Source organism: Prionailurus viverrinus, chromosome A2, assembly GCF_022837055.1.
Source record: "Prionailurus viverrinus isolate Anna chromosome A2, UM_Priviv_1.0, whole genome shotgun sequence".
NCBI lineage: Eukaryota > Metazoa > Chordata > Mammalia > Carnivora > Felidae > Prionailurus > Prionailurus viverrinus.
Window position 1 is genome coordinate 154,620,730 of NC_062562.1, and position 23,384 is coordinate 154,644,113.

The window sequence follows — 23,384 nt, forward strand, 5'->3', positions numbered from 1 at the left end:
TTGTGACTTAATTGTAATTCCCTGTTAATTTAGTTACCCTTATTTTATTTTAATGAACTTCATTAGTCCAGGACTTAGAGAAGTGTGTTATTTTTTTTAACTTTTTTAAAAATGTTTTTATTTACTTTTGAGACTGAGAGAGACAGAGCATGAGCAGGGGAGGGGCAGAGAGAGAGGGAGACACAGAATCCAAAGCAGGCTCCAGGCTCTGAGCTGTCAGCACAGAGCCCAATGCGGGGTTCGAACTCATGGACTGCTAGATCATGACCTGAGCTGAAGTCTGACGCTTAACCCACTGAGCCACCCAGGCGCCCCTAGAGAAGTGTGTTAAAGTATCTCATTGCCAATATTTCTTTTAAAAAATTTTTTAAAAATGTTTATTTATTTATTTTGAGAGAGCGTGACCAGGCGAGAGAGGCAGAAAATTTCACACTTAACCAACTAAGCCACCCAGGCGCCCCTATTGCTAGTGTTTCTTAGGTTATAGCTTGTGTTTACCATAGTTTTTGCTTTGTTTATTTCTATGCTGTGTTGTTTGACCCATAAAATTCTTGATGACTGGATCTTTTTTGTGATAATTATCATTTGGAGGTGACTTTTTGTGCTATTAATGCCTTTCATCTTGAATTTAGTTTTGTCTGATTTACTGTGGAGTTTTTATTTTTACATAGTATAGCTTTTCTTATCATTTACCTTCAACCTCTTTGATTTTCTTTATTTTAGCTCTTTCTCTTATAAGGCAGCGTAAAAATGGAAATTTGTTTATGGACCTCATTTGAGTCTTTTTCCTTTAACAAATGATTTTAACTTCTTCTAGTTGTTATAATTATGTAATTGATCTTTGTCATTTTCTTTTTTATTCTGTTTTATTACTTCCTCCTTTGTTTTCATTCTTTTGCTATTTTCTGTGCTTATTTTTTGAAAAGTATACAGTTTCTATAGTTTCGGTAATAAATGGGTTTTTTATTTAACCTTTTTAGCTACTCTGTGTAGGAAGTATGGGTCTCATTTCTTTTTTATGGTTCAGAAACTTGAGGTAGGTTATAGCTTGGTCAGGTCCACACAAGTAGTAAGTGGTAGAAATTTAACTACAATCCGAAGTATGGGCTTTTTGCTCTGCCATTTTGCCCATTCCTAAAATCTTTAGTTTCTTCTAAATTTGAAAAAGTGCTTAGTGATGCGATCCACATTTTTCAAGATGTAATTAATAATAATAGCTGCTGTTCATTTAGCAAAACTTGTACTCTGTCCTGAGCACGGACGGTACTGCCGGGTGTCCCAGAGCAGTTACCAGTCAGGAGGCAGCCCTGTGACTGCGCTCAGTGTGCTTCACCTACTGTGCAGTCTAGTCCTCCCACGGTCCAGTGACGTACGTAGTGTTCTTCCATTTAATGGACGAGGAAACCAAGGTTCAAAAGGTTTAAATGCTTTGCTCAAGGCCACATAATTTTTAAGTGTCTGAGTCATGATTTGAAGGCAGAACCATGGAGCTCTGTAGCAGGCACTGTGCCTCTGTGTTATATGCCGTTCATTCTCACTTAAGAAACAAAACTGATTAGTAATGAGTGTGTTACGATCTTGTAAAAGCATTGTCTTCCATACCAAAAATTATTCTCTCTGTGGTAGCCCTGCCAGGGTTAATATATCTGTTCCATTGGTAGGAAATTATCAATAAGAAGTTTGATTTCACTTACTGGTATCTGTGACTTCTATTTTTTCTTTGAAATATGAGATGGAGGGGTGCTTGGGTGGCTCAGTTGGTTAAACAGCCGACTCTCGAGTTTGGCTCAGGTCATGATCTCACGGTTCATGAGTTCAAGCCGCGTGTCTGGGCTCTGTGCTGAGAGCACGGAGCCCACTTGGGATTCTCTCTCTCTCTCTCTCTCTCTCTCTCTCTCTCTCTCTCTTTCTGCCCCTCCCCCGCTCGTGCATGCTTTCTCTCTCTAAAAGTAAATAAATAAACTTAAAAAAAAAGAAATATGAGATGGTATTTTTTCTTTAGGAAGTGAGATTTCATCCTTGGCTTATATGCTTATGTCTGTATGATAAGGAGTTGCTTCTCATGACTCTTTTCTTACTTTGTAATATTCTTCTACTGTTCACCTTCTTGACTTTTTTTGATTCTCTTTCTTGACATTTAGTTTTCCTTACAGATTTCGTGTATTTCTGCCTGCTGCATGTACGCAGTTTTCATTCTTTCTAATAAATACTAGGGCACATCTTAGAAATTTTCTTCTATTTATTACATGTAAAACTGTCAAATAACTTGATGGGTTGACATGGTCAGCATATGGCTTGCTCAGATTATTAGATCAGATTTCTTGATGTTTTCCATCTCATGGATCTCAACTACATCCTTTGTGATTTTCCCAGTAAATTTTGCTTATGGTAGAGTGTCTTGGTTTGTACCCTTGGTTTCTGGGCACCTGGTTAAGGTGACAATAATCATGAAAATATTATTCTTAAGCTCATGGCATTAATATTTGCTTCTCCCTTGATAATAATCTTGGCTAAATTTTTTTGTTATTAGTAATTAGGTAGAACCTAGACTGGCTGCAGTTAGCTGAGTATCTTTGTACAGCATGGTCATATTGCACAATTGAAATCGGAGGGCTTGTGGTCTGAGTCCTGGATCCACCACTTATTAAGTAGTGTGATTTGGGAGGGAGAAGGAGGCGGGATTAAAAAAAAAAAAAAGTAGTGTGATTGGGGGCATGCCACGTAACCCTCTGACAGATTTAGGTTCCTTATTTGTATAATGGGGGCTGTCATACCAATGTCATTGGCTGTTATGAGGATTAAACATGATAATGTATGTAAAATAGAGGATATCAGACAGATCTTCTGTAGACAGTGTCTGTAGAAAGTGAGCCATCTGCTTTCTGTTATGTTGGAGATCACAGCAGTAATTAATAAAGCAATGGATAGTCAAAATGCACAAGATACTCAAAGCACGAAAAAATCTTGTATTTGGGATGCCTGGGTGGCTCAGTCAGTTGAGCATCTGACTTCAGCTCAGGTCATGATCTCACGGTTCATGGGTTCAGGCCCTGCGTAGGGCTCCGTGCTGACAGCTCAGAGCTTGGAGCCTGCTTCGGATTCTGTGTCTGCCCCTCTCCTGCTCATGCTCTGTCTCCCTGTCTCTCTCTCTCTCAAAATTAAAACAAAAAAAAAATTTTTTTTAAGTCTTGTCTGTATAATTTTGTTAATTTATAAAGATTGAGAAAAATTAAGTACAGATATAATAGAAAACAGTGGTATATATGCTAAATTTGTTTCAACACTGCAATTGCCTACTCATGTCAGGTACTAAACTGAGTATGGATGATCCAAAGGGAAGTAAATCACAGTAGCCTCACCCTTTAGAAGCTTATTCTTTCCTAAATAGATATGGAAACAAATAATGTGTTGAAAGCGGTATTGACAATCCTATGTTTCTCTAGGCTGCCAAACTTTTTGATGAAGAAGGAAGGAAAAAATTCTTTACACAGGATATGAATAATATTCTTCTGGAGTAAGTAATTCTCTTCTTTGATTAAAAAACCTAAAAAATTATTTAAACTTTAAGAACTCATTTAAAACTATAGTTGATTACAACTTTACAGGTTGAATACTATTTTAGATTTAAATGTATTTTTTTGTCACTTTCTATGAAAGTGTCTTTCTGGAACAGCTCTGAGTGGTCATATTAATTTTGGTATATTTTCCTTCTATTTTCATTCAGACTTGGGAAAAATAATTCCATTGGTATCTAGCAAGGTTGTAGACAAACATTTGGAGACAAATGGAAAGTATGGTTTAAAGAAGAAATTCTGGTTGTGAGGTAGGAGAGAGGCAGTGTGGAGAAGAGAAAAGGAAGAGTGGGAGGGGGAGGCTGAAGGCCGACATATGATACAGATTGTATTGAAATTAGTGACAGTTTTTACTCTCAGCTGGAGTTTGATACTAACAAAGCTGCACGTTCTAAGTTTGTGGCCAACTAAGCTGTCCTTATAAACCTAACGGCTTGTGAATTCTGACCATTGGTTATAGCATTTGAGTGTGTAATTAATTGCTGCAAGCAATTGCTCCACAATCCTGGAGAAAACAGCACATGTTACTCCTCTCTCACGAAAATGATGTATGCCTGCTCTTAGTGGTTCAGTAGTGTTATATACAAAGAAACAAGGAGTGTTTCCACTACTGTGTGTGAGGCTTGTCTTTTAAATATACAATGAAGGTAGTTTCTCATATAAAAGATGATGGATTGGTTTGTTTTGATAACTGTTTTTAATTAAGGACAATCTCTCTTTTCTCTGGAATACTTAAAAGATCTTTCTGGTCCCCCATGGACCCATGAAACACCTAACCTAGTATGCCACCGGTATGGTGACAGGAATTTCTTGTTCCTGTTCTTCATTTTAGCCAGGGATTTTCAGACTGATTCTGTCTGCCTGGAAGCAAGGCAAATGTTTCCTGTCTGCTCCAGATCCTTTTACCTGGCTCCCTTTTCACCCCAGATTCAATGAAGAGTGTAACCATTACTCATCAGAGCTGTCCCAGATTCCACAGTCAGGAATCTGACCAGCTCTTCTTTTTCTTGCCACTTGAGAGCCCTAAGTTTACTAGAGCAGGTCCTTTTCCTGTGACTGAGACCATTGTTTTTTATTTTACTCTTCTGTAAGAGGGACCCTCTTTTTCTCTCCTGAGAGAAACAAAGGACCATCCTTGGGACCTAACATCTCAAATAAGCAGAATATCAACATTCCGTTAACAGGCTTCTCTCTTTCTTGCTCTTTCTTTCTTTCTTTTTTTAAGTAATCTCTGCACCCAATGTGGGGGTCAAACTCACGACCCCAAGATCAAGAGTCGCATGCTCTACCCACTGAGCCAGCCAGATGCCCCCACCACCCCCAGCAGACTCCTCTTAATCTCTCCATGTCTGTCTTAAATCCTCTAATTTTTTTGGAGCCCTGTTTTTATTTCACAGAGTGTGCCTCCAGTTCTACAAGCCCTAGTGCTCAGAGTTTATTTTTTTCCCCTTTTAGTCACTTATTTATGCCCCCTGGCCTCTGTTCCCACTTTCCTAAATATCCCTGATTTCTTTGGACTGAGTTGATCTTCTAAGGGCATATGGCATGTGATTATTTTGAGTAGTAAATTCCCATGAAATGATTCACATGTATTGGCTCTGCCTCACCATTGCTTCTTTATGATGGGGAGAAAGGGAGGTAAGTTTATTGGAATAGGGAACGCTTTTTCTTTTTGCCTAATTGAGTTTGACTTGGATCAATAAATATACGGCATGCCAACTTGATCCTCCCCATTTCCTCCTTTACCTCAAGCAGACATTGCTAACAAAATCTTAATGCTCTTTGCCTGTGATCTCAATCCAACCTGAGTTCTGTTCAACAGATGCTCTAGGAAGGTACTACCAATCCCAGTGGACACTTGCAGTGAGCCCTGTTGTCTGCCATCTCATTGTTAGACGCTCCTTTAAGGAGCTCGTGAATGAGTATTGACTTTTGAATCTCAGTATGAATAGACTTATCAGTTGGTCTGTCTGTCTCACCCTCTCTGACATAAAGGAAAGTTACCAAAGTGAGGGGGTTGATCCTCTGCCACAGCTTTCCTTAGGGAAAACTCTCTTGAGGGATTACTTTGCATTTGGAAAAATGAACTTGGAACCACATCTTTAACCTATGCCACACCAGGCGTTCTTTAGGTAACACTAGAACCAGCCCATCTGAATAAAGTCATTCAGGGAAGGAGGGATCTTTTGAATTCTTGCTATAAAATAAATTTTCGATTTTGAGTTTGGGTTACTGCTCCCTAAGTCTTTCTTCAGTTACTAGTTTCAGTGGTTCTGTTATATGGATAGTATTGGTAAGGTATCTGAAATATTTGAGGAAAAATTCAAGAAATTTACTAGATTCTGGGGGCGCCTGGGTAGCTCAGTCGGTTAAGCGTCTGACTTCGGCCCAGGTCACGATCTCATGGTTCATGAGTTCGAGCCCCGCATTGGGCTCTGTGCTGACAGCTCAGAGCCTAGAGCCTGCTTCAGATTGTGTGTCTCCTGCTCTCTCTGTCCCTCCCCTGCTCGTGTGCTCTTTCTGTCTCTCTCAAAAATAAATGAACAGTAAAAAATTAAAAGAAAAAAAGAAATTGACTAGATTCCGAATTTATTTGGACTTAGGTTTTCTTTTACTAGTGTTTTTAAACTGATTGACTAAGATATGTATTCTGTTTTGTTGGGTTTTTTTAATGTTTATTTTTGAGAGAGAGCATGAGCCGGGGAGGTGCAGAGAGAGGGAGGAAAACAGAGGATCCAAAGCAGGCTCCATGCTGTTAGCAGAGACCTCGTCATGGAGCTTGAACTCAGGAACCGCGAGATCAGGACCAGAGCCAAAGTTGGACGCTTAACTGACCGAGCCACCCAGGAGCCCCTGTATTCTGTTTTTTAAAAAGAGGGAGAAGGGTGCCTGGCTGGCTCAGTTGATAGAGCATGTGACTTGGTCTTGGGGTCAAGATTCCAAGCCCCACATTGGGTGTAAAGCTTACTTAAAAAACAGTTATTAAAAAGAAGGAGTTGATGGGATGGGAAGATTTATTTATGTATCAATTATGGTGAAATGATTGTATTTCTAGAATTTTGTGTGAAAATATAGGTAAGACTAAGCATTCCTGAGCCAGAAGAATCTTTTTTATAAAGTTGGCCATTGCTTCAGGTGTGGATTCCTATGTTGTGTTTCTTTGAGCCTTCTTCAGAGGCAAATGAGAGCCTTGTACATACAGATGGGGGTGTAAAAGTGGCTTTCAAACTTATATACTCAGGAAATCCAGTGTTTGTCCTCCAGTGCATTATCAGCAGGTGGTCCCAGTATATTTTTATCCATTTAGAGCCTGTAGTAATCTCATGCTTATAATTTATTATCAGAGGGTTGAGACCCAGTCATTGTAACATTCTTGCATGGATATCTGCTTTGGGGACAGACTTTACTTAAAGAAGGAAAGAAAAGACAAGAAACCTGGTAGAGAGAAGGGGTCAGACTCAGGAAAGTTCATTGCTTTGGGAGAACCTTTATTTTTCTGAAATGTGAAAATACCTGAAATTCAAACTTTGATTGGCATGTGTTTTTAGTCATCTGCAGATCCTTCTTAGACCTTAGAAGATTGCAATTCTTAGGAAAAAAAATAAATAACTGTATGAGGGATGTGTGTTTAAAATATACTGCTGTCAGGTAGGATTTTGTATATATTTGTGATAGACCAGTATAGTCTATAACCTTAAAGGGTTAATATGCTTCTCTGATTTTTCCCTAGTATTGGCTTAGCAGCAGGGAGTCAGTTCTTCCTGTTTCGCCCTCTTTGGAAACCACTTATTTTTTTAAGTATGTCACTGAGTCAATCTATTCTTAATTGAAATCTCTTACTACTTGGAGTTTCTATTTTATTTTCAGCTTCAACTACCGTTTAATAACAGGGCAAGCGTAGAAAGCCTCCTACCCAGAGTCTAGACTTTTAATAAAGCTTCACGCATAATTTATTTAACCAAATGTTTATACACAGAACTCATGACAGTAATGGTTGTTTCCCATATGATCCTGTGCATTTGACCTTCTGGTTCTTACAGATCCTAAACATTTTTCTATTTGTATATTGTATTTGACTTCTTTAATACCAAGCATTTTCTCTTGCCAATGCTAAGAGCATAGTTTTCCACATTTCACTGTTTCTGAACTTGCAGTGTATCTTCTAAGTGATGGATATATTTGATAGGCAGGGTTTCTTCCCCAGAAGCTGTTAACTGAATCTATTTATGAGAATTATTTATTAAATCTATCTATACGTTGTCCTATCATAGAATGTGATGATTTGGATGTAGTTTGTTGCCAAGAGCTCCAGTTAAGTCTTGGCCTTCGAATTAGCATCTGTTCCTATCTTCTTCCTACAATAGCAGCTGCCAGATTTAGTGTCTTCCATCTTGGGAGAAACCTCCGTTATTTCTTGGTAGACTTGTCCAGCTGGGAATACGGTGGCTGTTAAAACTCTTTTCCTTTTTTTTTTTTTTTTCCCCTTCTTTAAATAACTATTAGGCTAAATACCCATTTAACAATTTATTTTTGATCTAAAAAACTAATTTATAAATGGAAACAGGAACTGAAGAATTGGAATAAATTGAGCCAACTATTAAGTATCTAATTTGTGCAAGGCAGGCATAATAAGGGAGACAAATGGATAAAACAGTCTGTATGTGTAGCCAGAAGAGCTTTACCTCTTCTGGATCTGCATTTTTTTCAGACACCTCTAAGGAAAAAATATTCTAAGAACTTATTGAAACTATGTGACTCTCTAGCTTAGCAATTGTGGTGGGGGGAGAGGGGATGTGAATATCTATCTCTTTGAGGAAATGAGGTTTTGGTTAATAATGGAGTTCCTATGCTTTACCCAAAAATGTAGGCTTTGTCCCTGTTCATCAAAAAATTAGTCACCAGACTACTTATGTTTATATAAATTCTCTGTATATTTTTTTCCTTGAAAAATACTGTCTAGGAGATCGTGGAAAGATAAAACGAGAGAAGAGTCATTGCTTTTACCTCTTTGCTTATGTATTAGTACCTAAACGAAATTCTGTACTATTTATTTGTTGTTGTTTTTGTTCAGCATTGAGTTACAGCTACAGGAACTAGGCCCTGTCATTCGTAGTGGTGTCTACTCCCATCTTGAAGCTTTTGTGCCATGCAATAAAGAAACACTGGTGAAACGTCTAAAGAAGTTACATCTCAACGTCCAGGTAAGAAGAGGAACAATAATATCCGTATCTGGAGTTTTATAACCTATAAAGAGACTAGTTTCTATTTGGGACTTTTGCATATTAGTTGCTTTATACTCTTAATTGTATGTATTGAATAACCATAGGAGGTTATTAAAGGCATAGAAAATCTCTTGAAAAAAATTACTTTTCAACAGTTGAAAAGGCTAGACGAGAATGTTTCCTAAGGCGTAGATTCCTGGACTGGTAAATTAATGTCGGTTCCACAGGTGATACAACTTTGCCCTCAACAAATATCTGACAGATTTATAACTCGGTTTTCTTATTACTGAAATGGATCTGTACAGATTTGTTCATGCCTACGTTACAAAAACTGAGAAAGAATCACAGGGTGACGTGTAAACTTGGAGATTTTTTTGTGTGTAATCATCCATATTTTGCTAGATTCTTCTCCCCTAAAACACCACCAAGTAAGTTTGAATGCTTCCAGTGGTCAGAAACTTATTTCATTATAATATCAGAAAGTTCTTCTGTGCACTGAGACATATCCAGGTGCTTTCCACCCTATTGGTCCTGATTCTACCTTTGAGTCCATTCATAAACCTAATTATTTGTCACCTTCATGGCTTTCATGTTTTTGAAAGCTTGTATTATGTCCCCTCCTTCACTTCCATATAAGGTGGTTTTCAGTACCTTCACTGCCTGATGATTTTTCCCTTATGATTTATTTGATTATTTATTTTTTAAATATTTATAACTTGCAAGTAATAGGAAATAATGCAGTTTAAGACAAGAAAGGACATTTTTTTTTTTTCTATTAATAAAGGTATTTGATGGAATTAAAAGTACATACGAGCGGCACGTGGGTTGCTCAGTCAGTTGAACATCTGACTTTGGCTCAGGCCACGATCTCACAGTTCGTGAGTTTGAACCCCACATCGGGCTCTCTGCTGTCAGCGCGGAGCCTGCTTTGGGTCCTGTGTCCTCCTCTCTCTTTCCCCCTCCTCTGCTCATGTGCACATGCACTCTCTCTTTCTCTCTCTCTCAAAAACAAAACAAAAGAAAACAAAAAACAACCAGAAAGGGATGGGAACTGATAATTTGGATTAGCTCTTGTTTTTCTCTCCCTGTGTCTTATTTTTATCCTTTTATGTGCATCTGAAAATAAGATTACTTCATTCTCAAGGTTTTATATTATAGAAAGGCCACACACAGAGACTGACTCAACCCTCTCATCCCAATCCAAGTTTTTGGATCAGGAAATCTGATTATACTATGTTGGGTCAACCTAAACTTTTCTGGCCAGAGGTTGGGAGTCAGCACAACATGGCTGGCCAAGGGCCTCCATAGCTGATGGGGGAATGAACGGTGCCCAGGACCACTAGTATTAAGAGCTGATTGGCATAGAATTCTTTATTATAGGTATTATACTTCTGTTAATAAAATAACTCTTTTGAATTCAGAAACTGTAAGTTCTTTCTCAACGTAAAGCAGAGTAATCAGCAAATGGAATTTACTCGAGGTCACAGATTTTGTGTGACCTGGCTCCTTTTTTTTTTGCCTGGCTCCTTCAGACATTGACTGCTGGAGCTCACTGCCATACATTCAGGTGACAGACATGGGTACCAGTGAAAAAAGGAACTAGAGGCAGGAGAACAACTTTTCATACATTATAAAATATTTTCTAAGGGGCATTTCAGATTTGATGTTTGAAGTTATTTAATATTCCTGTTCTTCCTGTGGAAGAAGACATCTATCTTAACCTTTGATTTTCTTCATATGGTTTTATCATGTATACTTTATTTATTTATTTATTTATTTATTTATTTATTTATTTATTTATTTTAATGTTAATTTTTTGAGAGAGAGAGACAGAGCATGAGCGGGGAAGGGGCAGAGAGAGAGGGAGACACAGAATCGGAAGCAGGCTCAAGGCTCCGAGCTGGCAGCGCAGAGCCCGATGCGGAGCTTGAACCCACTGTCTGTGAGATCATGACCTGAGCTGAAGTTGGACACTCACCTGACTGAGTCACCCAGGCGCCCCTGTCATGTATACTTTTAATCCCTAAATACTATATTATTTGATTTTGCATGTTTTTGAGCTCCGTATGAATGGAGTCATCCTGTCTCCATACTTTTCCTCTGCAGCTTGCTTTTTTACACTGAACATTATGTACCTCAGATTTAGCTATGTCTTTACTTGTGGAGGACTCCAGTTGTACTGCTCTACAGTGTGTACACTGCTCCCTTCTGTTAATACATCCCAGTTATTGTGTCTTTTTTACGGCTGATGGATAGGTGGGTTGTTCCCAGGCAGATAGTCGCAGCTACAGAATTAGGAAGTGATCGCCTAGGAACCCTGATACTGGACGTTCACATTTCTTTTAATAGGATTTTGTAGCAGACACTGTAACGTGTGCAGTAATGTTTGTTAACTGGTATGCATGAAAACAGTAAGAGTCTTCCAGTTTCCTCTTTCTCTTTGACCTTGACCGTGTAACTTTGCTTGCAGCGTAAGTCACAATTGGTAACAAGAAACGAAAGAACAGGATGCCAACGTCCAGTCGGTTGTCACCCAAACCAAATTATGTGTTCTAGTGTTGCAAAGCAGTATCTCCTCTCATGGTACCCCATCAAAATGGGGATCAACCGGTAGTAGTCTGCATAGTGTAGATTTTGTTCTTTACTTAATTTTTTATGACATTTGAAGTGTCCGTATAATTTCTTGGCCAAACGTGGGGCATTTTTAAGAATGTAAAGGAATACGTTGTGTGTCAACTCTACTTGAATAAAACATTTTTTTTAAAGAAACAAGTGTAAAGAACACTATTAATTATGCTGGGGTAATTACCAGGCATAAACTAGGATTCTCGTTGGCTGCCTGGGAAGTATGGTCATTCTAATTTTATATCCAATGTGCCTCCTGAAGACTGAGTGCTGTAGAAGAAATGTCCATATTTAAATATGCTTACATTTTAAATCTATAATTAGTGTCTTTTGAGAATCTGCTTGCAAAATAATTTTTTGTAAATGTATTTAAAAAAACTTGTATTTTTTTTCCCCCCTCAGGATGATCGTTTAAGAGAACCTCTGCAAAAACTGAAACTGGCTGTTAGCAATGTCATGCCTGAACAGCTATTTAAATACCAGGAGGACTGCCAAGCTCGCAGTCAAGCTAAGTGTGCCAAGTATGTACCTCTTCTGTTTGGACTGGCTTTTGCATTTGAGAAATATTTTTAGCTCTTGGGGATTGGTCTTATGTGGACTTTATCACCAAATAGAAATCCACATATGCCACTGAAACAGTATAATTGAATATTTTCTAAATGACACAACACTTCCCATTCAGTTGCTTTGATGTCAAAAGCAAAAGTTCTGTTGATCTAGTGGATGGGTGTGATGAAAGCAAGAGCTGGCACTGGTCGGGTATTTCCCATGTCACCCAATTTAACTGGCTGAAGTCAGTATTTTCTGAACTCAAAGATAAGTAATCATGCCCTTAAATGACACAGCTTGAAGACCTAATTTACCAAACTACTTTATGATGCTCTTCAAAATATTATGTATAAAGGTAGATTATTTACTCTGCCTTTTGAGTTAACATTCAGTTAAGCAATTTAACAGGTGTCTCTGGAGCATATCATAGGCACTGTTGGGTTAGAACTTCGCTTCATAAAATCTTTTTCATTTTTAGGTTGCAGACAGACGAAGAACGAGAGAAAAATGGATCTGAGGAAGATGATGATGAGAAACCGGGGAAGCGTGTCATAGGACCAAGAAAGAAATTCCACTGGAATGACACCATCAGGTAAAATTTGACCAAAGCCTTCACTTTTAACCAAATGGACAATGCGGAACTAAGGTTTCTAATAAAAAGAATATATAGTAAATGGAAGAGTAGATTGGCAGCAACCAAAAATTGGTGTGTAGGAAAAATTTATTCAAGAGAAGTTTGATTTGGTCCTGGTATCTTTAGAGTGCTCTCACTTTTATTTTCATATGCTACTTTCTATAAACTAATCTTCTAATTATTAAGTCAGTCATATTGGCTTCAGAAGGTGAAGTACTCTGTATACATCTGTAATCAGTCATCTTTTTTGACCAATATTTCTGTACCCCAAATAAGAGGGTTTGGTTGCAGGACTATCCCTTTCAGTCTTTGGTGCCTAGATGAAAGGTATCAAAGGAAATTGTTTCATATTGGGGATTTGGCTGTAGTGCAATGAGTGATGTGTGTTAGAAATTATTTATCTTCATGTCATCTGAATTCTTGAGATAATATTCTTTATTATTGCTGTCAGATTTATGTGCTTAAAAAAAATCTGTTTCAAACTTTTCCACAATTTTGCAGTCAGATTTATATATAAATATATATTTTTAATCTGTTTAGAACTTTGTTATGTAACCTTGTTGAGATCAAATTGGGATGCTATGAGTTAGAGCCAAATAAAAGCCAGTCCGCTGAGGATTATCTTAAATCCTTTATGGAGACAGAGGTGAAACCATTGTGGCCTAAGGGCTGGATGCAGGCAAGGTAAGAAATATGACATCCTAGATTTTATTTTACTTTCTTATTGTTGCTGTGTTTAAAGATACATGTATAGAGACAGATATGTGACATTCATTTTGCTAAGAACCTAGTGTGTTTAGCGTTCTCTGTAGTCCTCTCAGATGATCTCTGCTTTGAAAACTTCAGGCACTGAAAAGACAAAATGGTTAGTCACAGGGACGTGGAGATACAGAGATACACATAAAGGTGACTTTTTTGCCAACCACTTTCTCTTTTTTTGCACCTGACTTTGCTAATAGAGAAAATGGGTGGAGAGGTAGATGGCTATAAACTTTGGGAGGGGACTTCACATAGGTATCATGAAGATAAGCCTAGAGCTGAATACAAAATTGAGAGTGTAGAAATAGAGACACACAACCTTGGGTTCTGTGGTCAATAGTCAATATAGAGTGGTGTCTCAAAAATGCATAGTCGTCCAATTTAAACCATAAAGCGTTAAGAATGTTAAGATAGGCAGCTGTCGCAACCAGTTAAATCAACAGAAAACATCTTTTGATCTGTTAAAAGATTTAAATAAATAAATCTTCTATAAAACTCCCTGTAAGATTACTGAATTTACTCTGTGCCATTATAACTTCCATTTGATAAATAAGCAAGTAATAGACTGTTGAAAACCATGTGAGTAAAATGAAAAAGTGGTTATCATTATCTGTTACACAAAAATAATTGTGTCCTTTTAACTTTTGCAGAATGCTTTTTAAGGAAAGTCGGAGTGTACATAATCATCTTACTTCTGCTCCGTGAGTAAAACAGACTCCATAGTTCTTCATTTGTTTTTACTCACATTATGTGCTTTAGTAAACAAAAGTACTATTTATTAAATGCTAGGCAACATAGTACTTAAATGTACATTTAGACGATCTCCATTTTACTACTGCCTTTTTTTCCAAAAAGAATCATTTTTCTGTTGACCTGAGACCACATTTATCTGTTTAATAGTTCTCAGGCTAGTCTCCAAACACCTGAATCTATGCTGGCCTGAGATCTGGCGGCTAGGAGCCATGTAGACAGGAAGGCTCTGATGGTTTCCTTTGTTCCTGGGCCTTCTTCCCTCCAGTTATTTTGTGTCCTTTTTCTTTCCCTTTAATGATGATCAGCATAGCTAACCTGTAGCTTTGTGCCTTGGAAGACAGTTTCTTACACATACCTACCCTGCCTTGCCTTGCAGAGTGCTTCATTCTACAAAATTAATCTATTTTTCATGCCCTTCCCTTCTGTTCAAAACTGGGTATTTCCCTAGTGGTATGATTACTAAAGAAAAGTCTCTGATCCTGGTAGGCAGTAGTAAAAAGCTGGGTTTTTTGTGGTTATATTTTTGGGTGAATACTGGTTGACTCAACAAGAATTTTATATTTACCTACAACTTAGGGCTATTTCTCTGCACCATAGAAGTGTAATAGTAAGAGTTAATAAAATATACAATTAGCAAGTCACTGAGAATTTACAGACCACTGTAATTCAATATTCTAAGAGGTCTGGTTAACAACTGGGTAACATTACAAAACTCTCCATCTCCTTGTGTACAATTATAATGGAATTTTTTACAACTCTTAGGAAGGACACTTTGTTAGTATACTATCAGAGTTATGTTGGGTTGATTGTGGTTTTTGGTTCTTGCTATTCTTGTTTATTGAGTATAAATTTGGGATAAGTTTGGTTTCATACACATAGGTTTACTTTGTTGCTGGTGGTTTAATTATCCTGGGGTGGGGGGTATATGTATATGTGTGTGTATGTATTGGTGTCAATAATATTTCTGGCCTTTAATTTCCCTATAGTTCTAAAATCACAAATGTGTTACAATTCAGGTATAAATAATTCATCCCTTTAAATCTAAAGCATATATTTACATAGACCCTCTCTTCAGTTTTTTAGGTGGCTTTATTATTATGACTAACTTGTGTTTTGTTTTGTCTTGTTTTGCTTTGTATCAGAAAGTACAAATCTATGGGATGCGTGGGCCTGATATCTTTTGCCCCAATGGTCTTTATCAAAAAAACTTGGAAAATTACTGTCGCCTTAATGAAGTTGTATATTGGCAGTTTTAATCAAGATATTTGTTAATTTAATGGATGACATTTCAATTTAGTGAAGTAGAAATACTCAGTGTGAGGTATTTTAGCTTGTTAACCCTTTAGTTATTCAACAGACATTTGGGTACTTTCTCCTCTTGTGGAACACATAAGATTTTTGTCTTCAAACTTTTTCACACTGGTTCCCAAAGTTTCCAGGGTTGCATGGTATTTTACTTGCCTTTTATCCTCCTGTCATTTTGACATTTTTTATTTGAATTCTCATATTAAAATAATTTTCTTTAAAAAAGAGAATTTTATTTTTTTAAATAATACCTTATTTACAAGTTCTTGGCATTGGTTCTTCTCAAATTATGGTTTAATTTGAGCTTGAGGTTTCTTGAAGATCTGTTTTCTTATAAATAATTATTAATTCTTACCAGTTCTTTGAAGTGGGTCTTCTCAGGCAGCTTTGTTACCCTATCTTCAGTTATTTTTTTAATTTTATTTTCATTATTTACATTTAATTTTTAAAACCTTTTATCATCTACCGTTCATATTTTGCTAATGGTTCAGCCTTTCTTCCAGTTATTGAAATTGGAGGAAATGTTGCTGTATATTCATTTATAAAATGAGTGTGTGTGTGTGTGTGTGTGTGTGTGTACACATATATAAATACACACATATGTATAGTTCCTTCATAGAATTTTCCAAATAGCATAAGAAATTATTTACCCGTGTAATGGCAAGATTAGAATTTCATAATGAGTGACCTAATTGCTACTGAAATGACCTCCTTTTTAATCTATTGTCTTAGGGCAAAGAAAAAGGTGATTCCTGCACCTAAACCCAAAGTGAAGGTAAGTATTGAACCAAATCTTTAATTGGTCATAATTGAGGAATGTTGAAATACATTCATAAGATGAAAAGGATATATGGTATTTATCATAGATCAATAGGTAGTGTACTCTTAAGAAGAGTGTTTTTAAACTTTGTAAAAATCCTAGAACCCCTGTATTTCCAAGAATAGATGACTGTGTGGTAGTGGGAAATTTGCACACATTAATTAAATTGTAAGATTTAACCTCATACAAGTTAGAAACACTATAAAATATAACAAATATCCTTTAAAAGCACAGCTGAGATTGCAGATGTATAAGAGAAATCCCAAGGGCCCAACGCAAAGAAGCTACCGGCGTGTTAATATGTCTTTGAAACTTTGGTTGCCTGTAGGGGTACTTGCTGATTTTCATCTATCACTTTATGATTTATTTTCAGATTTCTTCTCAGAGCACAGGAGATAGGGTTTTCTTGGGCTTATATAGATTAAGAATTAGACTGAAACTCTTCATGAACCCGGACCTTCAAAGGGTAACACCTTTGGTAAAAGAAAGAACTAGAAAAATTCACTCGCCAGCAGAAAGTAAGAAACTTGTGTGTCTTGGCCTGAGTCCTAGATTAGGGGAAGGAAGTCCTCCCTGAGAATTTAAGGAGTTCAGGAGTTTAATTTATACTACCTGCAAGATCTGGGAAATCCCCAAACTTTGAAAATAACTTAAAGGAATTAGTATTAACCCAAGGCAATTGGCAAATCAAATTTTCCTTGAAATAATCAGTCTCATAGCAGGCTTCAAAGGCTTGCCACATATATACTGTGTCAAACATGAGCTTACAGTCTGAAAATACAGATTACACAAGGAAATGAATTACTATGAGTGAGAGTCAGCAGAAACATCTGACAGAATTAGATCCCTGAGAGGGCGAAGTGACGGACTTACTGAGTTTCGAACATAAAGGAATTTAACTTGTTTAATATTCAAAGAAAGAGAAGACAGGATAAAAAATATCACAACAGACAAAGCAGTTGCAAAAGAACCAGGTATAATCTCTAGAAGTGAAAACTGTAATCATTTGAAAAGTAAAATTATAGGGGCGCCTGGGTGGCGCAGTCGGTTAAGCGTCCGACTTCAGCCAGGTCACGATCTCGCGGTCCGGGAGTTCGAGCCCCGCGTCAGGCTCTGGGCTGATGGCTCAGAGCCCGGAGCCTGTTTCCGACTCTGTGTCTCCCTCTCTCTCTGCCCCTCCCCCGTTCATGCTCTGTCTCTCTCTGTCCCAAAAATAAATAAACGTTGGAAAAAAAAGAAAATTTAAAAAAAGAAAAGTAAAATTATAGAGAAATCCCACACGCTTTATTTAGGTTTTGGACTTTCCCTATAGACTTCATCTCTTTGAATAGATGAGTTTCTTTGCTTATGAGGTATGGCCAGAAGGCCATCCTTCTCTGTGGCCTTCTTAACTTTTAATATTAGAGGCTTTGTAAGTACGAATAGGCCTCTTTTTCGTACATACCTCATTTGTCTTCTAATCTAAATAATGGTGAGCCAGTATTCCATCACATCTGTTGAGTTCGTGCTTTTTTTGACACATTATTTTTAAACTCCTAATGCCCTTCATAAAGTGTTTGTTAAATTTTACATCTATTCAAACATATGACTAATTTATCAGAATTCTGATGTTGACAAGGATGGTATAGGGAATTCCCTGTTTTTGCTTGTTTGTGTCTTTGTGATTAAATTATTTTTTCCTTTTCCCCAAATGGAAAAACTATATCGCCGATTTGTGTTTCTCCTACCCTACCGCCCCTCAAATACCTGTTTTAATTACAAAGATAATACAAGGAAATACATTAGAAAATGCAGGGGTACCTGGCTGGCTTAGTTGGTGAAGCATGTGACTCTTGATCTCAAGGTTGTGAGTTCAAGCCCCACATTGGGCATGAAGCCTACTTTAAAAAAAAAAAAGAAAGAAAGAAAATGCTAACAATACAGAAAAATAAGAAGGCAAAAAGTATAAGTATCCAGGAAAAAAAAAAAGCTCCTACTTTCTGGTACAAGCCCACCCTCCCTTCCCTCCGTCCAAACACCTGTTCATTTATTCATATGACTTAACATTTTATAAATGGGATAGTTTGCTTTTTTGACTCAAGTATATACCCTGAACAATTATCTCTGCCAGTATAAATTTACACAGTACTCTGCTGGGTGGATTTAATGTTATTTTTATAAAGAAAAAATTAATTTGGGGGCACCTGGCTGGCTCAGAAAAGCATGCAACTCTTGATCTCAGGGCTATGTGTTCAAGCTCCACATTGGCCCTAGAGCTTACTTTCAAAATAAATAAATAGGGGCACCTGGGTGGCTCAGTTGATTAAGCCTCTGACTCTTTAATGCTGGCTCAGGTCATGATCTCATGGCTCATGAGATCAAGCCCCACTTGGGATTCTCTCTTCCTCTTCTCCTCTCCCACCGGTGCGGGCACTCTATCTCTCTCTCACACGTGCACGGTCTCAAAATAAATAAAAACTTAAAAGATAAATCAGTAAAAATAAAGCCAGTTTATTCATTAAAAAATAAAAAGTTACTTCAAAAAGCAGTTTTATATTGGTAACACTACCAGTATTATTCTGATACATTCTCCCATTGTCAGTTTCTATACTTTTTTATAAAATGAAATTTTCACTAATCACAATTAGATGGATGGCATGTCAAAGCAGACATGTTTTATGTGCATTACCCATTCATATCTTAACAATTTTGACCTTAATGCGGTTATACTACAGAATTCTGAGAGGCAGTGGGGTTTTCAATCAGGGCTTTTGGAGTAGCAGCTTAGAAAAATTGCTGATTTACTGTAATACAGTAGATCATTTTTAACAGCTGATTTCCTGTAATACAGTAGAAGGTGATAGTAGAGACACTTCCTCTCCATTCTTTCCCCACTGTGGTTAAGGTAAGTGTTGTGGTGATATAAATTGATACACAATTTAAGACTTAGGGTTTAGGTTTATTTGGGTTTGTTTTTAAGAAACCAATCAAAGAAACTTTGAAATGATTTTTATGTAATAGTTTTATTTCTTCTTAATTTTAAAAATGACATGAGTCAGATACTTTATATTTCTCTTTTAAGGGAAACAGTTACTTTTTAATTCTTTTGCTTTTTGAATATTTTAAGCTGTGCTTTATGGGGTGCTTGGGTGGCTCAGACGGTTAAGCGATGAAGTGTCTGACTCTTGATTTCGGCTCAGGTCATGATCTCACGGTTCGTGAGGTCGAGACCCAAGTCGAACTCCGCGCTATTAGCACAGAGCCTGCTTTGGATTCTCTCTCTCCCTCTCTCTCTGCCCTTCCCCTGTATGCGCGTGCTCTCTCTCTCTCAAAATAAATATATAAACTTAAAAAAGAATAAACTGTGCTCTAATTCTCTTTTCTCTTACTTGAATTTTAAGAAGGTTAATTTTTTGAAAAAACAGACAATATTCTCTTAGGTATTCAGAATTTTAATTTCTAATAACCCTGTTTTCTTAGTATATGGCCTTGCTCATAGTACACATTTAGTAAATATGTGTTGAATACATTACAAATGATTTCTACCATGATAAATAGAAGACATAATTTCGTATGCTTGGACGAATCCCAGTTTGATGTACTACTTTCTCTACGTATGGCTCTGGGTGGCTCTAGCACAGGGCATACAGAGGGCAGAAATACAAGGAAGCAGAAAGCAAGGGTCAGTATCCTAGCAAACCATTCTATAGAAGAAGGGTGGAGTCTTAGGATAAATGCAGAATTTCTTCTAGGTGCAAGGAGAACAAAAAGAGAATAGCCTCTGAACAGACGGATTTGGAATAGCACGTGAAGATCTGATGTAGGTGGGCAGGGTGAACGGGGTTTCACCAATAATGTAACTAGTATGTGAACGTTCCTTTGGCTTGGTTTTAATTTTAAGTCTTCTCAGAAGAGCTTACTAAGGTATGGCAACTGTTTGCAATGTATCAGATGCTTTGGCTTATGAGCACAGTTCAGTCAGGAGCTCTGTCCTCAGACATGTCTTGGTTTTTACAGTCTATAAAGATTTCCAGTGGAATTTTAATCATCGTGAGAATTTCTTAGTCCTTTAAAAACTGATACTTAATAATTCATTTAATTTTTTCCAATATAATGCTGTTTATGGTAGGAGTGTAGTCCAAAAAAGGACCAGAAAACTCCTGCATCCTTGGTGGCTTCAGTTGGTGGTCCTTCAACGAGCTCTAGCACATCTGCCGTGGCCTCTACCAGTTCTAGCTCTACACCAGCCCAGGAGACCATCTGCCTTGATGACTCACTAGACGAAGACCTTTCTTTCCATCCACCTGCACTGGATCTTGTTTCTGAAGCTTTAGCTGTTATCAACAATGGGAACAAGGGCCCTCCGGCTGGCTCAAGGATAAGCATGCCAACTGCAAAGCCTCGTCCGGGACTGAGAGAAGAAAAGTTAGCAAGTATCATGAGTAAGCTGCCATTGGCTGCTCCTAAAAAACTAGATTCTTCTCAGACTGCACATTCATCAAGTCTTATTGCTGGTCACACAGGGCCGGTACCAAAGAAACCCCAGGATTTAGCTCATACTGGCATCTCTTCAGGCCTTATTGCTGGTTCTTCCATTCAGAACCCTAAAGTTTCCTTGGAACCTTTGCCAGCCAGGCTGCTTCAACAAGGACTACAGAGGTCGAGTCAGATTCATGCTTCTTCCTCTTCACAGACCCATGTTTCCTCTTCTTCCCAAGCCCAAGTTGCTGCCTCCTCTCACGCTCTGGGAACATCAGAGGCCCAAGACGCTTCTTCGTTAACACAAGTAACAAAGGTGCACCAGCATTCAGCTGTCCAACAAAACTATGTGTCTCCATTACAAGCAACCATTAGTAAATCACAGACCAACCCAGTGGTGAAATTAAGTAATAATCCCCAACTTTCCTGTTCATCCCCGCTTATTAAGACTTCGGATAAGCCACTTATGTACCGCCTTCCCTTATCTACTCCCTCACCCGGAAATGGTTCTCAAGGGTCCCACCCCCTGGTTTCTAGGACAGTACCTAGCACCACTACCTCCAGTAACTATTTAGCCAAGGCTATGGTGTCACAGATGTCCACGCAGGGTTTCAAATCTCCCTTCTCAATGGCTGCATCCCCCAAACTTGCCGCATCTCCAAAACCTGCCACATCTCCTAAACCCTTGCCCTCACCTAAGCCTTCTGCCTCACCCAAGCCCTCCGTGTCCACTAAGCCTTCAGTATCAAGTAAACTTATTTCTAAATCCAACCCAACTCCCAAGCCTCCTGTACCCCCAAGCTCTTCCAGTCCAAATGCACTAGTAGCCCAGAGCAGCCACTCCAGCAGTAACAACCCAGTCCATAAACAGCCCAGTGGGATAAACCTCAGCAGACAGTCTCCCACCTTGAATTTGCTGCCCTCCAGTCGTACTTCAGGCCTTCCATCCACAAAAAATCTTCAGGCCCCTTCAAAGCTAACAAATTCCTCACCCACTGGAACTGTCGGGAAGAATAGCTTGAGTGGAATTGCAGTGAATGTACCTGCCAGCAGAGGTAGCAACCTTAACTCAAGCGGAGCCAATAGGACTAGTCTCTCTGGGGGAACAGGAAGTGGAACACAGGGTGCTACTAAACCGTTGTCTACTCCACATAGACCATCCTCTGCCTCAGGGTCTTCAGTGGTAACCGCCAGTGTGCAGGTATGTATGTTCTGTGTGTTCGCGTGATAAAATGTAAGCTCGTTTGATTGTTCTCTTCAGTCAGTTTAATAACCATATACATACAGAAGTTGTTTGTAATAGTTTCTTACAGCTTATGGCCAAGGCGTGTTCCTGATGTTGACATCACAGTAATGGGGATACTTGGTGGATGAGGTTTCTGTTGGGATGTGGATTCCCCCCTCCCCCGCCCCCCCTGTAAAGTAGCACATGCGTACTTTCACAGTTGTTGGAAAACACATAGAATGAATATTTAAAACTGTATGTTGTCAAAGTCCAGAACAAAGCCGTAACTTAGGAGTTTAATATACTCTCACTTGTCTCCTTTCTCCCCTGTTCTAGTCCCTCCTCTCCTGCTAACTTTGATTTTTTTATTTAGACAGATTTATACATTTGTCAGGGTTTTTTCCTTTAACCATTTGTCTTTTCAAGTAAAATTTTTATTTTGCATTAAACTTACAGTTATTCATCATAATTCTCTCTGTCAAATTACTGTCAATAACCCTTTTATATACCAGTTTCCCCTTTTGTGAGTTTTTACTTTACATTTATCTTGCAGTTAGCAGAGTGCCTCACTCAAGAAAGGAGTCTTTTCAAGAAGACTAACGTAAAACCTAGTTTCCCTTAGCTCTAGCGTACCTGATAATTTCTGTGCCATCACGCTTGAGTATGTATAGACTTCTTGGGTCACTGTCTCCCTCCCAGTGTTATAAGTACTGTTCCACTGACCTTTGCTTAGTATTTAGGATTATGGAGAAGTCAGAGGCCATTCTGATTTTTTGTTCCCTTATGTGTGTTTTCTCTGCCTAAATGCTAGTAAGATTTTCTCTTTTTACTTGAAATTCAGGTATTTTCGGATTATGATTAGATTTATGTATAAGGTTTTGTTAACTGTACCTAAAACATGGTGACCTCTTTCAGTCTTATACCTGGTGGCTTTTTCAGCTCAGGAATATTTTGTTCTATGCGTTTCATTGTCTTTTCTGATTCATTTGGCCTAGGTTTTGTGAGAACTCTTTATCACTCATATATTTCATCTCTCTCCTTTCCATGTCATCTTCTCTGTCATTGTTTTCATCTTGCTGCCACTCCTTGTATTCTGAGACTTTGTCAGAGATGTCCTTCATGTGACCAGTTTGATTTCTTTAATATTCTTTCTCCCTGTTCCCTGTCCCCAGAAATAATACGTATTCACTGTAGGCAAATTCAGAAAAAAGAAAAATCACCATCCTCCCACCGCTGTTTATATTTTCTGGGTACTGTTTGAGAGATTCTTGTCAAGAAAATGGGTTTTACATAATCTGTTTCATAACAAGCTTTTAAAAAATACATAACATTTTATGATGTGTTCTTCAGTTCTTAAATGTTTTTTGAAAACAAGACTTTTATTGATTTGTGGAATTCTGTTGTCTAAAAAAGTACTGCTTCCTGTTTATGTGGAATAGGAACATCTAATGAAAGAATGTTT

At 38.0% G+C, this 23,384-nt stretch overlaps 1 protein-coding gene across 3 annotated transcripts in view; it reads left to right on the top strand.

Moving 5' to 3' along the window:
• UBN2 (ubinuclein 2) overlaps positions 1 to 23,384 on the top strand; it is a 79,644-nt gene that overhangs the window by 37,580 nt on the left and 18,680 nt on the right. For 2 of the 3 annotated variants that reach the window (XM_047841519.1, XM_047841508.1), the window contains exons 7-14: positions 3,444 to 3,514; positions 8,644 to 8,773; positions 11,822 to 11,940; positions 12,447 to 12,560; positions 13,143 to 13,286; positions 14,012 to 14,062; positions 16,152 to 16,194; positions 20,348 to 21,898. In XM_047841519.1, coding sequence (XP_047697475.1) covers positions 3,444 to 3,514; positions 8,644 to 8,773; positions 11,822 to 11,940; positions 12,447 to 12,560; positions 13,143 to 13,286; positions 14,012 to 14,062; positions 16,152 to 16,194; positions 20,348 to 21,898 — 2,223 coding nt within the window. The remainder of the gene's footprint in view (positions 1 to 3,443; positions 3,515 to 8,643; positions 8,774 to 11,821; positions 11,941 to 12,446; positions 12,561 to 13,142; positions 13,287 to 14,011; positions 14,063 to 16,151; positions 16,195 to 20,347; positions 21,899 to 23,384) is intronic. The other variant, XM_047841528.1, reaches the window with a different exon arrangement.